Genomic DNA, 17686 nt, shown 5'->3' with positions numbered 1-17686 from the left:
TTTTTTTTTTTTTCCTTATTGTATAAGGAAAGCTGATAGATTTTTTTTTTTTTTTTTCTGTCAAAAAAAAGGTAGAAAACTGGTGTCTGATGAAATTGTGATCATTTTTAGATTCCATATGAAGTATCTTTTCAGTCATGTGCTCCTAAGATGGTGGTTATTGCTAATTAACACTAAGTATAATTTCAAGCTGTCTAGCACCATTTTCTTGGTGGCTTACTTCCATCTTTCCATGAGAAAGTATGATCTGGTTATGTTTTTTTTTTTTCTCCTTAGTTCACCAGGGCTCATGGTCACATCAGAAAAAAGAAAAAAACAAACCCAATATACTTGTTTAATAACAGAGATACAAAAATCTGGTGGTGCTTTTTTTTGTGGGAAAGCGCGTGAAACATAGTTTCATTTCATAAAGGAGCGTGTTAGCTGGAAATAAGGTTTGAAGGAAGGAAAGGAGAAAAACACCTATAGCGCTGCAAATTAACAGTGACTTTTCAAATGGAGATTGAATCTTAAAATAAAAAAGGTGAGGAGATTTCACATGACCTTTAGGAAAGATAGACAATATATTGCTTAAGCACTTTGATATTTGTTGAAACAATCAAAGGCTTTTAAGCGCAAATTAGAAATAGCAGAATTTTGAAGTGTTTGTAAAAATCAGATAAGTTTGCAGCAATGATGAAATAACTTCTGCTCTCCCGACCACAGCTGTGGTTGTTTGAATTACAGTCTTTATTCTTTCCTCTTTTTCTTCTGCCCTAGTATTATTTCTTTTTTTTCTTTTTTCTTTTTTCATTACAGCTTAGTAGAAAAGCTTTACTGCTTGGAACAGGATTTGGTTTTGGGAATGCAGCTTTGTATGTATTTCTAAAGGTTTTATAGGCAATATAGGCTATATTTTTAGCAGTCTTCTCACATGCCTATTAAATACAGGGCTGAACAATTGTAATTATTGAACTAATACCAAGGTCTCAAAGTAGGAACATTCATTTCAGTGAAGAGCTGCTGTGAAAGTCCATTTGAAAAATAACCCATGGTGATGAGATGGAGAAGGAGGGAAGGAAATTGCAGTTCAAAGTGTTTTTTTGTTTGTTTGTTTGTTTTTTTTTGAAGAGGAAAGGTAATCCATTCTTGTATATACTTGACTCTTTTTCCTGTTGCATTTTCACTTCAATAAATTAGGCCCAAAGAAGGTCCTCAAGGGCAGAATCTGTGTTCTTTAATGGAAAGGTTTACATGAGCGATGTAAAGAATGACTATGAAATAAAGTGTCACTGAGTATTCGGAAATGAGCAAGTGTAGAAAGAAATGAAAGAGGAAGATGGACTTGTAGGTTTAGGATGTTGGGATTAAACAAAAGACTACCAAGGTGCAAAAGGAGATATCTTGTGAAGTGGTAATAGGGACACAGTATAATTTCCCAAAGTTTTAAGGATGTTTTCCATCAATGTTCCTAAGTCAGTGCAATGCTAATGACGCTCCCCCTAAGATACTCAGATGTGTACTGGTATACTCCTGTTTCATTCACTGTGAAATTGTATATCTAATATTGCTTTGATGAATGTGGAGTGTTGTAGTAGCTTGTTTTCATTATTTGCAAGCAATAATTGTACAGAAGGTATAGATTTTTTTTTTTTTTCAAAGAATTTACTTTCTTGCTAAAAAGCATATTTTTGTTATCCTCTTAGGATTTTTGTGTGCTTGAGACGCCCAGAATATTTTGCAGGTTATAGAAAGAATTTGTGAAGGAAATAAAGAGAAAAAGGAGTGTTTCCTTTTCTCTTAAAATATCAAGAGTAAATATGACGGGACATTTGTCACTGATATTGCTCATTTATCCTAACAATTTGCATAATTCACCTTTTGTCTTTCTTCCTTACATTATACAGAAACATACAATAGATCTCAACCTCTTCGAGATCTTTCTGTGATATGCTAAAGCATTCTGAAGCATCTGGAGACAGGTCCAGTGCCTGGTAACTGGATTGCTTTGTAGCTCTTCATTATCTAGTGCTTAAGTAGTGAAATAAAATTTATCTCATACACACATGTGTGTGTGTGCATGCAAAACCAACCTCTCTCCATTTGCAAACCCTCTATGGGAACCCTATTTTGTAAGTACCATTCAGACAGAAGACATCATTCCTGCCCCTGGAGAGATGTGGGTAAGTTAACTAAGCAGCTGAACTGATTGAATGATATTCTGATATGATATGATACGTACGTGAAAGAATTTTTTAAGTTTTCTAATGCATGGAAATAAAGCTGATGTGACTATCATTTAGTATAAACAGTTAATGTGCTCTGGGCTGGATAAACAGACAAGCACATGCAATCTTGATTCTTCAAAATATTTACTATTGATGGCTACTATCAAGCTTGATTCTGAAGTTTAGAAAGAATGTGTAATATCTTCCTTTTTCTTTTTCTTTTTTTCTTTTTTTTCTTTTTGACCAAATATAAAAGGCAATATGAATTGGTTATGAATTGAAATATACTTTGAAAAAAAAACCCACATCTTTAAGTAAAAGCGAATTTACTATAACTTTAGCATGAACCCACTAAGTTGCAGTATATATCATCTTTACCACATTTTATCAGTATTTGTGAAGCAGAGAGCACAATAATAGAAAGTTCAGCATACAGAGGCGATGTTTATTTCAAGTGTGTAATGCATGAAGATGTTTTCAACCTGAATTGGCAAAAATATTCTGCACAAAGTGTGCAACAAGGCAACTACCATTTTTAAACAAAACAAGGTTGTTTTTTTCACTTGTTAAATCAGCTTTAGCATTTCTTAGAAATATTATTTATTAAATGCCTAGCTTATGCCTAGTAATATCAGCTATGTAAGCAGACTTTCTGCACTTGCGGAAGTTTTTCCTTTTTATTTACAGTCTGTCTGATACGTTTCTAATAAGCAAATTGATATTTTTTGCAAAGACTGAATTATTTGGGAAATACTTAGCTTTGTTTAGACTGTAGAAGGATGTTTTCTGATACTTCAATGAAAGGAAATGAAGAATATATTCCTATTTTAAACAAGCATTTTTTAAAACACCTCGATGTATGATGAATTCTAGCCAATATCCTTTGTCTGGCGGGTACCAATACCACTTCTGTGAGGAAGAGAGGATTGATTCTACCTATAAGATATTGCATTGGGTGAGGTCTATCCCAGAGATGTGTACAGACTAGGGGAAGAATTCATTGAGAGCTGCCCTGCAGAGAAGGTCTTAGAAGTTCTGTTCTATGAAAAGCTTGACACAAATCAACAGCATGTGTTTACAGGCTGGAAAACCAAATGCATCTTGGTCTGCATCAAAAGAGAGGTGGCCTGTAGGGAAAGGGAGGAGATTATCCCCTTTTATTCTGCCTATATGATGCCCCACTAGAAATACTGTATCCGGACCTACCCCCAGGCCTGGGTCTTCAACACAGGAAGGACGTGGAGCTGTTGGAGTGAGTTCAGAAGAGGGCCGCAGAGATGATCAGAGGGCTGGTGCCCTCACAGCGGGTGGTTTGGAACAAGATGATCTGTAAGATCCCTTCCAGGTTCTATGATTGTGCTTACACTTGCTAATACAGTAGACACCAAAGGTTTAATTACTGTAAATTGAATAGCTATTTCTATAAACTGAAGAATTGGATCTTACATTGGCCATTTGGCACTGGAATTATATTTCCAGCAGTAGCTGTGACATTAGGAAGAGCAACAATCCTGCTTTTGTTGAGGAAAAAAGGTTAGCTGTAAGAAAATTATTTTCATTCTTACAAATGTTTTTGACAAACCAATCAGTAAAAAAGAAAGTTAAGAATCAGTATGAGTTTAAGTAAGGAACTAAGAATTTCAATAATCGCTAGACTACAAAAACAGTATTCTTGCATTTGAAAAACCTTAACAAGCTCTGAAGTAACTTAAATACATGTCTGCAGGCAAAAATGAAGATGAGTGCAATAGTGGTGTGTTGGTTAAATCTAATTTACGTTGATAAATACAGAGTAAAAATGCATTAAGTCAAATGGGCTAACATAGGTTGAAAGTTGAAATGGTAAGTGAAAGAGGATGATAGAGCTTGAGAATAGAAATAATAATTTTTGGAGTATGATAGCTCTAGTATGTATGTGTGAGCACAGGTGGCTCTCAGTTTGTGAAGTGGCATTGTCCATGTCAAAATAGGTAAGAAAATGTACTCTCAAAATAGAATAAGACCAGAGGCTAAAAAGTCAGAATTCAGTAATGTTGTGGCATGTAAAAATGCAGTCTGAGTCCTGGACATTTTAGGAAATCCCATCAGGTTTTAATTGTTCTATTGATCTGCATGGAAGTTAAGTTCTTAGGTTGCTCAGAACCCCAGTACACAATTGAGTATTTGTTTGCTTTTAAAGCTGATCTCAAAGAAACTGTCTCAAGGAAAAAAGCTAACCAGCATAAAATGTATTTTAAATATAGTAAAAATACAAAATACATAATATATAAAAATATGAAATACTTTTTTTTTTTTTTTTTTTTTTTTTGCTATGGAAAGTTATTTAAGATAAAAGTAATGGAATTTGCAATCTAGACAGGGAGCAGAATCTCACATTCGTTACACTGATGAACCACAACTTATTTATGCTAACCTGTCAGTGTAAAATATATCAGAATAGATACAAACATCAGTATGAACTTCGTGCATTCTAGGACTGCTTTGTATTTCCAGATTCTGGCCATCATATTTTCCTGTTCACTCTGAAAGCACTTAGCATTTGACTTCATGGTCAAAACTGGAATTCTTCAAATAAGTTTTCTAGCACTATGTTATTAAACTAGCCCCATCCTTCATTTGAGTTATACATATACTTAGACAATGAACTTCTAATTGTGTCTGTCGTACCTAATCACTTCTAATAATAAACTTCTAGTTTTATCATCTAGGTGATACTTGCTTGTAAGCATCATAGATAAAAATCAGATGTGTTTTACAGGAGAGCAGCTAGCTGTGAGTATTCATTAACTTCCTCCTCTTCTTCCCAACATTGATTTCTGAATTAAAAGAGGAACTGGGACTAGTGCTTCTGGGAGAAGCTTTCTTTAAACTCTGGCTTTTCTCATCTGATTATTGGATCACACAGATACATATATCACAAGCTTCCTACAACAGTATTTGACTTTTAAAGGGCCCACGGAAGTCAAAATCCTCCTGTCTGACCTTACTGAAACTCTGTTTGGAAAGTGACTAGGAAAAAGTGCATGAGATCAAAATGGTCATGGTCTAATTCAGAAGTGTTACTTGGGAAAGTATAATGACCAGGAATCTGTGCATTTCTTTGTTGTTTTTTATTTATTTATTTATTTATTTATTTATTTATTTTAATTTTTAACTGAGTATTTACACACTGGACCCTGGAATTGCGAAAAGATATATACCTATTTTTTTTTTTTCTGAAACCTTTTTTTTTGTTTTGTTTGTTTGTTAATGCTGATACTTAGTAAATTTTCAAGCTCCAAGGTAATGGTTTTGTAGGTAACAGAATATCAGTTTTCTGAGTATTGTGAGTAAACTAGATATCAGAGATCCCCATCACGTTCCAGCATTTACATTAGGATATTGCATGTGGTAACTACAGAATGTCTTTATTTTTCTTACTAAGCTTTATCAGGCATTCTTCATCTATGTCGTCTTCATTTAGTAGAGGAGGGATTGATAAAATAACAACAGGAAATAAGCAATGCTCTGCAGTGTTTCCATGATGACTGAGATTTCTAGAAGTAGCTCAAATAACTGAACTTTGCAGTGGATTCCATTACTTAGGCATTCATGGAGAGAGTCAGAAACTGTAAAATCCATCCCAGTAAAAAAATATGCTTCTTCAAATTTATAGAAGTTACAAAAGAAAGAGCTGTATCTTTAAGTCCTGTTTCCTATTGCAAATATGGGGTAAATATTGTTTAGCTGGATGTTTTCTAATGGTGAACTGTGCCTGCTCAATCAAATACAGAGCACCAAATTTGCTGTTTTTTTTGTTTGCAGTCTAACAGGTCACTCAAGCAATTTAGCGTTTAGTAAACTCACCTCTCCTGGGAGCAGCCAAGAGACCATTTCATTTCCCTGCAGGAATACCAGTTATGTTAGAGAGAATGATGGATCTAGATGGCAGAAGTTACAGGAAGTATCTGAAAGACCAGAAAAATGGATGAACATGACCTGAGTCTTAATCATTTGTAGAACAGCTTTTTTAGTTTTCATTCCCTAGTGCTTTTGATCTTTTTTCCATCAGTGAATACATAATGAAATTACAGAATTTTTGTTGGTTTTGGGTAGAGGTGTAAGCTCCTGTGTCAGTGAATGTAATCATTGTGACCTGTAGAATAAAAGAAAGCATGTTATTTTGTTAATGATGAATATGAACGGTTCTGCAGTCCTAGTCACAGCATTCCAGAAAACATGTGGCAGAAGAAAATGGTCCTTCTACAGTCCCCTGGACAAAATTCATTCGGAAATAGTTTCAGAAGAGATGATTATGCTACAGAAAGAGAATGGTTAAACAGGTATGCATGTCTCAGGCATGCTAAGTAGTAATGAAAATGAAAAAAAATCAATCAAGAAATTCCATCTTCATGTGCTCCCTTCAGTGATGCGCTGCTGTGAAAACATGAAAAATTACTCATAGTAACATGGGATGGAGGCGGAAGAAAGCAAAAGGGATTTTTGAACAATTAAGTAAAAATCCATACTTTTCACAGAATTGTAATTACTTTTTGAGATTGTTTTTTTCAGGTAAATTATTGATACCAAAATGTAAACCAGCAAGAATAGCCAGAGTCTTTATTAATTATGACACTAAAAAGTGCAAGTTAAATTAAACTTCGTATTTGAAGAGTTCAGCCAACGTAGAGAGGAGGAGACTGCAGATATCTCTGTACCTATTTACATTTAATATTTTCTTGTGATGAAAGTACACTGTTTTTGGAGAATGAGGCCTAGACAAAAAGAATATTGATTCTTTTCAGTATGTCTGCTCTATTTTGATGTGAATAATAGGCCAAACTTCTGTGCTTAAGATTTTCATTTCACTAGCCAAATTTTATTTGGTTTTCCTGAAATTATCTAATCTACTGAGATATCTTTGATCTCCCTGATATCATAGTGCATTCGCTGAAATCAAGATTGTTTTTTCTTCGAAAGAGCAGAAAATTTTTTCACTCTGTCAATATCAAAATTACCATGATATATGTTAAGCATTCTACAGTTTCAAATTTGTGTTCTTTTGTATAGAACATAACAATTGCTACCATGTGATGGAAGAACTGCTTACAGTTGAACATTTATTAAAAAAAAATAATAATAATGTAAGATGATTTATTTTTGGTAACTTGATAACTAAGTAATTTATTTTACAATGTAATTTGGCAACTCATGATTTTAAGTAATGCATGTTTGTTTTTTTTTTTTCATTGAATGAAGTTGTCTTGGAGGAAGGAATTCAGCTTAGTTGAAGCTGATAGGTATAGTTTTTCTTAGCAAAGTAATGCATGTGTACTTTACCATTAGGAACATTTTAAAGAAATTATCATATTAGAGTAAGAACTACGTTGTGACTTGGCACAAGAATTCATGCATTTCTCCAACTTTGGTGAAGTTGCAGTTAAATGAAATCAGGATGGCTCTTTGAAAAGCAGCTCTGTTCCCATTTTCAGCCTTAATCTGAAAGAAGCACACAAGTTAAGTAATTTTCAGGAAACAAAAGAGGAGGAGGTTTTATAGTCAGCATTGCAGCCAACAGCTTTAAGAGAAAAACAGGAAGCCATGCTAATTCTTTCCATGATAAGGTGAACGGAAAAATACAGAGCTTCTTTTATGCCTTTCTATGGAGGCTATCTATATAAAATGAGACTTGCAGTTTTTCCTTTGAAAATACTGAAAGGGCTGCATTAAAAGCTATGCAATGAGATGCTGACTTGGAGATTTTGCTCATTGATCCACAAAATGAGCATGATAATATTTGAAATGTATTTTGGAAACTCTTGACTCATCACATAGGAGGTAAATGTCAATTCCGGTTTCACGATTTGAAACTAGAAATTAAGTAACTTGAATGCAAATAAATAACATGATATAATTTAGATAAATGATACATTTTTCAAAACCACATATATCTTCTCAACAGGTAAAACATACTGGGACTGGAGAGGTGTGGTTGCACCGATTCCTGTGAAGGAAGGTGATCAGATGAGCCAAAAACATGTGAGACTGAAGAAGGTATGTGAAGTGACTGAGTGTTGGTGAGAGTAGATCAACTCTGTGTACAGTACAGATTAGAAATATTTTAATACTAAATTTCTCTTTCTACATGAGAATTTATAGTCTAGGTGGTGTTATCAAAGCATGGTAACAAAGCTCATAGTTGGAGCAGCAGCCAAGTTTTTGGGCCAAAACATAATTAGCTTAGTAGGTACTTTTCAGTTATTTTGCGAATTATGCTCAACCAATTACCATGGACAAACTAGTTTCTCACACGTTTCCAGAATTTACATCATCATGGAATGGCTATCATTGTTTTGCAGATTTGATATTTGCAATGCACATCCAAATGTGTAAGCTTTTTCCCAATGGCTATTAAGGCCATATTTATTTGACCCAACCTCATGAAATGTAGTGTGGTGACTGCGTAGTTAAAATTACCGTACCTGTATAGTAATTTTAACAAGTATTTCTTAAAAATATTTTAACATTTCAAAGACTGATTCTCAAATTTTTATAGTTACAAATGGTTATGTCCATAAACAAATAAATGTGTATTTAAGTTTTTTTAATGTATGGTTTTACGTGCAGTCATTGTATGTTCTGAGTGACAAAAATTAAATGTTAAATGTACTGTTAAGGTAGCGTGCAGCTGTTGTACTATAAATTCCATACTTAATTTTTTCTCTTTCACCTTAGAAGTCAATAGGTCATATAATCGTAGAATGGCTTGGGTTGTAAATATATTTTAGGCTGCTGGAAAGCCCTTGTGAGGTCTGAAAGGCTGGCAAGAAACAGGAATGGAAAGTTTCCTTTTTCTTTAAATGTTTCTTTTGTTCTCAGAAAGGAAACTATTTGTGAACAAAGAGAATATAGGAGATGAGAGGAGGTTTGATTTGAATTAAGTCAGACAGGATTCTGGGTAGTGGCAGTTGAAATTCTATCACCTCTTGATCTGGGAGATGTTATTCCTAAAAGCATCATATAATTATAGCTGCTTTTAAATAATTCATCCTCAGATAAATGAGGTTGGATAATTGTTCTCTGTATTCTTTGGAAAGCACTGTGAAATAGGCTTTGTATGAACACAAACTTTTATTTCTTTACTGTAATTCAATCCTATTTGTAAACTGCCCTTAGACTCAGTTAATTCATGAAAAGAGAGTGACTTTGAACAGATACATTTTTATCTGATAAATCCAGGACTTTCCTGCTGAAGGCAACTGTAGCATTTAGATACACAAGATGTTAAACACTGTTTTTCACCTAGTTAATATTATTTCTTTCTTTAAACACTAAGTACTTCCATGGGAAAACAGCTCTAGTCTCCTTTGGTGCTTAGAAACCTTAATCAGCTTTCACCCTAAATTTAGGGATGGCTAGTTTGTACTGACTTTGTATCATGCCAATGTTGTCATTTGGTGTTACAGTTCATCTCCCTTCTTGACTTGTCACGCCCACTCCTGCCTGAATCAATTGTGTCCCCTGTCAGACTTGATCTCTCTGGATTGAAAAAGGTCAAAATACTTTTTGTTTCCTCTCATCTGAGACACTCTTCATTGCACTGATTATTCTAGCAGCCGTTTCTCTGCACTTAATGCAGTCAGTGCATGAATGCTGAGTGACCGTACTGATGGACAACTTAACTCCGCACATGATAGCATGGGTTTCTAAGCATATTAAACATCTCATGTTTGTATTTTGGGGATTCCTCATTCTCTGTCTTAAACTGTGTTTTACAAGTGGGTTTTTGGAAGTTAGCTGCAAAATGGTCCTTCGTATTGTTGCTTCTGGTTTGAAAACTTCACTAGAAAGTATTGTAGTCTAAAGATGTCTTAGATGATGTTGATCCATAAAGACACAGAGTTTAGAAATTATTTTGCAATATTGAATAGAATTATTGAATGTAATATGCTTTGGGAGGACTATTTTGGTAATATTTCATTAGATATTTTGGTAAGCGGTGCTAAACAGTGAGAATGATACAAGATTCCAGGGACAGAAAGTGGCAGCATGTCTCTAGAGGTAATTCAATGAAAATACTGTATTCTGAAGTCTATTGTCAAAATTAATGGCATGCTTAAGGATATTTAGTCTCAGGTACAAGCTTATATTGATGGTGCCTAAAAGCTAAATGAAAGTTTGCCTGTTATATGTAGTTATCAACATTGTAGTTCAGCCTTAAGAGGTTAACGAGAGTTCCAACAAATACAGTGACTTAAAATTATGTTCAGGTCAGTTTAGCTATGCTGAAAACAATTGCATTAGGAGGAAACAAGGCTGACTACCATGTAGAACTTATTGAAAAAATTCTTATTCCAATAAGAATGAGCCAACATTTCTTCTACAAGGAGCAAATGACTGATAAACTTAACCTGCCTTCAGGCAAAACCTGAAACTCTCCAGCTGGAGTGTTTTCCTCCAGAAATGAGTTTCAATGGTATTTTTGTCAAGAAGAATTTCTCAAGGCTTAAAATGTCTGCTGTGGGGAGAAAATGAGAAAAACAGAAATGCTTACTCACTCTTGAAATCAAACTTGCAAAGGGTTTATTTGGGTAGGCTGAAGTTGAAAATCACTGTGCTGATTCATTCAGGGCATTCTGTTGTATGTGACTTTGCGACAACCTAAGTGAATCCTTAGCCACTGCACTAGATTCTTGATTATGTTTTACAACTGAACAAAACTAAGCTACAAAATCTTGAAATATTATGATGTCATGAGTGAGCCTGCAGTGGACTCATAATCCAAAGACATGATGGTACTCTTTCTCTGTGTAGATAACATAGCTAGGATGCCTCCCCCACAGAGGCATTGATGATAGGCCTTCATTGCCAATGCAGTTAGGTTGTTCTTATAGCTGATTTTGAACAACATCCTTTCAATTATTTTTAACTTCAAGTCAGTTTTCTGTTTACAACAGCTGTACTCCTGGTTGGTGAGTTATGAAGTTTCCTTACATGCTTCATGGCGTTTATATGTGATGAAATCAACTATAGTACCTAATCTAGCGAAAAGAAAAGCTATTAAAATATGGACAAGAACTGAGGAAGAAAGACTAGAAAGCATGTCATGTGCAGACATATTTGTTACTCAACATTTCACAGGAATGAAGATGTTTCAGAATATTTGCGTGTCTGACTGTATTTTATTTAATGAGAAGGGGCAACATAGATTGCTATGTCTTATGAATCTGGGTAAAATAGTGACAGTGCTCAGAAAGTGCCTGAAGCTCTACTTGTCCGTATACAAGCATTCATTGTTTCTTTAAAGTGGCTTTTATGTATTCTCTGATAAATAAAACCAGAAAGAGTAGTACATTAAACTTCAAGATACGCTTAATAAAATCCTTTTCAAAAAGGTGTATGAGAAAGAAAGGATTGTAGATAAGGTATTACCACACCAGAATCTGTTTTTCAGTTATTGATTTGTTTTCTTTGGGAAGGGGATATAATGGTGATGTTTTAAGTACTGAGATAGCTTGGTTTGCTTGTGATTTTCACTTTACTACAGTTTTGTACTCGACCTAAAATAAGACACAGTTATTTAAATCTGAAGCTCTTTCAAAGCTAGCTGTGAATTAGCTTGAATTATGATTCAAGGCTGATAAAGAGTTCTAGTGCTTATCATGCAGAGTGGTTCCATAGTTCAAATTCACCAGTTTAAACAGGATATCATAATAATCTGAATTGAACAAAATGTGAAACATCCTTTTCCACTCTATGATCTCTGATTTAAAATAGAGTGATCAGCTTCTATTCTTCTTACTGATGAATGATGCAAGGTTCCAGCATGCTACTGTAGGTGTTTTTTCTGGGGCTACCTGGTAGGCTTGCCAGAAACTTCTTGTAGATAGTCCAAAACATGATCTTTAATGCACTTTCTCTTCATTCCTAAGATTAACCTTCACCATACTGTCTGTTCAATAATTACAAGCATTAAGTACTGTGACAGTTCTGTATCATGGCAAACAAAATCAATTCATTATTTCCTCATGTTACTTCACCTGTCTGTATTTCTGTATTGCCTCTTGATTTTTTTTTTTTTTTTACTGCAATTGGTAACTATCTGGGCTAATGATTACCCTATATCAGTGTTCATCATCATGGGGCCCTGAAACCAAGACTAAGGCCTTGAGTTTCTATGGCATGGTACCTAATACTGGCTATGATAAACAAGGTAGATCTTATCTCTGGTTGCAACCTAGTCACCTCTTCCAGGGCTTCATACAACTCCACAGCTCCTTTCAACATCTTCTTGGATGCTGTGATGTAATCTACATTTTCATTTCTAATGTTTTTGTTTTTTTAATTTATTATTATGATGGCACAGAAGACTTATAAGGCTTTTCAGTCATCAGAACCACAAATTTTAGAATGCTGCATTTCAGCTTCTCTTCACTTACAAAATACTAGAAATGTTACTGATGTTTAAATTGCTTTTCATACTTTTTTTCAGTTTAATGAAATGATTATGTCTATATCTAGCCTGTTTTACTAAAAAAACCTGTTACTATTCAGAAGTAGTTCATGTTCTCCATATAAAAGAGGAAGCAGACAAGCCAGAACTAGAGTCAAATAAATAAGTTTTCTACTCCAGTTCTGGAGTCAGTTTCCATGCAGACGTTATTCTTAAATGAAAGTTACTTTTATTCCAGAATAATTATTCTTCTCACAAAACCGCATCATCTCTGAGACAAAGCTGAGACTTCTAACACTTGGTAAGTTTATCTCTGAATTCCTGCTGTGCAGATGGCACAGTGGGCTGGGGAGCAGCAGGACCGGGAAGCAACAGAGAAGTTGGCAGGTTGGTGAAGAAGATAACAGGTGGCTTGTGAAGTGGAAGCAAGGTCTTTATTGCAGGCCACACTTGTCTCAGGCAGAATAAAACTTTGAATTCATAGGAGGGAGGCAGCCTCAGAAGAAAGCATGTACAATCTGCTGGGCCACTGTCTTAGTTTTAGCTGGGGTGAAATTCTTTTCTTTAGAGTGTCTGGTATGATTATTAAGTTTTGGTTTGTTAGGAGAAAAGTGATTGATATAAACAAACTGATGTTTATAGTTGATGCTAAACTGTGTTGTATAGAGTCTAGGTCATTCTCAGCAGAGGGCCCAAGGAGACTGGAGGGCACAGTACCAGGACATCCGATTTAAACTGGCCTGAGGTGTATTCCATACCATACGACATCATGCAGAAGGAGTTCTGAAGGGAGTGGGAGTTCATCTTGCTCTATTTACTCACTGGGGCTAGCTAGGCATCAGTCTGCAGGTGGTGAGCAATTGCTTGTGCATTCCTTGTTTTTTTTTTTTTTTTAATTCTCTCCCCTCTCCCACTGGGAGAGAGGGGAGTACAAGATAGTGTGGTGCTTAGTCTCTTGCTGGGTTAAACCATAACAGTCATGTATTGGAGACTTCATAGTTAGTTTGGGAAGTAAAGAAAACAAACTGTGAACTTTTGGATGGCCCCAGGAAGAAATGAGAAATCTAGAGTAATGGTTGCTTGAAGGATGTCTGCATGCTGAGTAGGTGGACCAGCACAGAGGATTGTAGAAGAAAAACATGATTTGCAGTCTTCAAATGAAACAGGCTTTCCCTTTTTTTTTTTTTTTTCTTTTTTTTCCTTCTCTCAGCAACCTTATCAGAATACAGGTTGCTGCAATAGCCAATTAAATTCCTTCTGCAATTGGGAGATAGGAGGCTGAACTCAATTGGCAAGTGGCTCATCATAATGTGAAGTGAGAACAGCTCCCTCTGATTTAAACACGTTTCACTGCACTGGCTTGTATGGAAGATTCTGAGAAGATAAAGCCATTTGATTCCTTTGTTGTAGCAGTGTATCAAATATCGTGGCAAGTGCAGATTGCAAAGAAAACCTCTGTGTATATTTCTCATCTACTTCTCAGGGATTGATGACATAATTTTCCTTTCAGTTAAAAGGGCACGTACTTCAAACTAAGTGGCAAACTTACTTTAAGAAAGTAATGTAAGATATATCATACTTTAAAAAGAATACTAAAGAAAGTAAGGTGAAAAATAGTTTTCTCCCTGCTTCATTAGGTTTTATAGGTAGCAGACTGCAGGTAGAAGGTTATCTTTTAAACTGTCCATTTTTGAAATAAGCAATGTTTACATATGTTTGATACTTGATTTTTTTTTTTATATCAAATGTATTTGGAGATCTGGTCCTGGCAAATCCTTATAATGTATTCAGTAGTGTGTTAATTTCCTTTGTCAGCATTACATACCAATAAGCACAGCTGGAGACCCCAAGAATAGCTCGCATGAGCTCTTGTAGCATTAGGTAAATCTCATCTTCATTAGTAAGACATATTTGAAGCAACTTAGAAAGTCATCAGGTATATATTTTACACTGAATTAAACATTTATACTCAGAAATGTGCAAAATCACTTTATTGTTGTACATTTGCCCAGAAATACATTTTTGGAGAATGGCTCTTGAGGTCTTATGCAGATAGTAAGTGTATCTCACTTCTATGTCCACTTTTTTTCTCCTATTTTCTCCTAAGCTGATATTAACACTCAGACTGTATAAAGTTATCAATTCACATCTCAGTTGCACAAGAAGTTTTGTTTCATCTTCCTATTAAATCATTGATGGAGGCTTTATTATACACTGTCTTGATATTATACAACATGAAGTAAAAAGTAGGCTACCTGCCATCATACACTTCATATGCTGGGCAAGGTTTCCGAACGAATGAATGGTTTGATAAGATGATGGGTATTAACCACTCTAGATCTGGAAGGAATCATTTTAGGACTCAGATTCTTAGGTCAAAAACAGATGTGAAAACCAAAATATGGTAAAATAGTATGAAAACCAATTGAATTCACCAAAGCTGCTCAGTAATAACAGACGACTTCTTAAATAAATGACCAAAGAACCACGTAGCTATAAAAATCAGGAATTAAATAAGGCTATTCCTGGTAATGAGCATTCATTTTAATTCTCCCTGGAGATAACATTTAATTGATGGATGATAATCCAAAAAAATTAAAGGGTGTACAGAGCCAGGCCCTCTTTCTACAATAGCATTTACTTTAAATGTAGTAACTTAGTTTAAAAAAAAAAAAAAAAAAGTTTTTTTATAGCAATTTGGGTAACCTATACCTCAGTGGTTGAAATCTGCAATACAAGTCTGTGCATTGATTTGAAAACTTAAAACTGGCTGTCTTTGATTAAAAAATGGTAGTTGGTGTCTCCTATTTAGGCACCGTATGTAGATTTGCTAAATATCATTCTTGAAAAAAGATATACTTAATGCATTGCCAGCATTAATTTAGCACATACTACTAAGGTTTTTTGAACGAAATCATATTTTGTTAGTTGCTTATCAGAACTTTCTGGTGACTGGAAAATTGATGAAAATGTTTTGTGCAGGGAAGTACTCTAAAAGCGAACACCTGATTTGCTCTAAATTTGGCATCAACGCAGTTAAGAATTTAGAATTATTATGATTAGTTTTCTCAAATTGACTCATCACTAAATGGACTCTAAAATATAGTAGGACTTTGTCCATTGGAAGAAAAACAGTTTAGGGGTGGACAGGAAGCATGTTCATATCTGTGTGTCTTGAGACAGATGGCCCTGTGGAGAGAGGCTGCAGTCAGGAGGTAGTGAAAATTAATGACAGAAGCCAAGCAGATCAGGGCAGAAGAAGAATCAGAGAAAGTGTTATCCCATGAGCTGGGAGAATAGCATGACTGTGGACTGGTCTGAGATAACAGGAGTGGAGCAATGTAGGGCCTAAGATGGTAGATAATAGGCAAGGCTAGTATACAGTTACACGTGAGACTCTAGTTTCAGTAAACGAGACTAGGGACCGTGATGTAGCCAATAGAGTGTGGGAAGGCAGCACGGAATCAACAGGACTTGTCTGTGAGTTGGATAGGTGCAAATCCCCTGTCCTTAACTGACAGGGAAATTCCTGATATCATCTGTAGTACTGATAATCTAGCTGGAATATACTAAGAACATAAGAAAACATTCATGTAGCCGGCTGCTGATCAGGACATAGTTCTTACTATATCCCTATTGCATGCATATCTTAATATTGCATGCCAATCAGAATGTCCTAAAAAGAAAAGGCATCTGAAAGGTAAAGTGTGAGATTGGCAGAGATCATTATTTTTTTATCAGCCTTTCCCCTGCTTTCAAGATTTTATTGCAGCTCAGTTACCTTGTAGTTAGATCTCATGATACTGAATCAATGGGTTGTAAAAACAGTGTGTGATATTCATCATCAGTAAATACAGCCTGAAAATGTATATGAAAAAAGCCGTATTTCATACTAGAGAAGGGCAACTGAGATGGGTTATAGTTAGGTTATTCCATTATATGCTGTGTTTTGTTTTTTTTTTTACTTTTACCAGAGGACATATCCTTTCCAGGAGTTAGCCAGAGCAGAAATATAGCACAACAAATACTAATCAAACTCATCTACACAAGTGGTTCTATGAGGAAAAACATTTTGTATTTGTGTGTTTTTGTATTGATTAAATAAGACAATGCTAGAATTAGAACCAAAAGTAGATAAACAGGGAGTACCTAATTCACTAGATCTTTTGTCTCTTCTGTCTTTCCAGATAGACTTCCGAACCAACAAAAAGAAATGTGCTGCATCGGGTGGTAAAATAGAAAAGAAAAAATGGAGGTGCTTTTTTTCCTATTAATCTTCTGTTAAAATGGCAGATGAAACTGACTTGTTTTCAATTGTATTTTCCAATGTTTTTTCTTATTGAAATTTGTATTTAAACTGACAAAGGAATTAGAAAGCATGAATGGGTCTTAGTCATGCATTCACAATATTTCCAATAGAATCTATAGATTTGCAATGTCATTAAGTTGCAAAACATCAGCATGATGATTCTGGGTCTGGTTCACATGGTCTGATGAACCAGATCTTTTTTTTTTTTTTTTTTTTTTTTTTAAATATCACCGTGTCCTCAGAATACTGGGCAAATTCTGGTACCAAGCTATAAGATCAGCTTAATTAAGCTCACTAATGTTGAAAACTGTCTTCAGCTGAAAGTTAAAGCTGTTGTGTCTGTCATTACAGCTTCTCTTTATGCATCCATGTTGTTTTACTGTCATATTTTGTCTTCTGTGAACATCCTGAGTGAATAATTTGGGATATGTCTTTGAATTTAAGCAGTGTTTCATCGTCTTTCCTATTTATGTCTGCAAGAATTGTAATTAGTTGGTCATGAAAATTCTAGTCAGCCATACATTGATTATGTATATGCATATCTTCCGATTTTATTTGTGTAGTGATAATTTCTGGATTAGGAACATACTGACACTTGTGAGTAATCACTGGGCTCCCGTTCAGTATTCCATCTGTATTCAGCAAAACACTTAAGCATATGCTTAATTTTTAACTTCAGCTCAGGTAAGCATACAATTGCCTACATTCCAATTCAGCATGGCATTTTAAGTATGTGCC

General features: G+C 35.0%; 1 protein-coding gene across 1 annotated transcript in view; it reads left to right on the top strand.

Annotated features, from left to right (window-relative positions):
* The window catches only part of IQCM (IQ motif containing M), a gene marked incomplete at both ends in the record, with an annotated part of 107927 nt that overhangs the window by 26848 nt on the left and 63393 nt on the right, over window positions 1-17686 (top strand). The window contains 2 exon segments of the mRNA XM_079534651.1: window positions 8149-8240; window positions 16827-16894. Coding sequence (XP_079390777.1) covers window positions 8149-8240; window positions 16827-16894 — 160 coding nt within the window.

The sequence above is a fragment of the Tetrao urogallus genome (genome assembly GCF_951394365.1).
Source record: "Tetrao urogallus genome assembly, chromosome: 4".
In the NCBI taxonomy this organism is placed as follows: domain Eukaryota; kingdom Metazoa; phylum Chordata; class Aves; order Galliformes; family Phasianidae; genus Tetrao; species Tetrao urogallus.
Note: the sequence above shows the minus strand (reverse complement) of the source record. Positions and strands in the feature narration are given on the sequence as shown.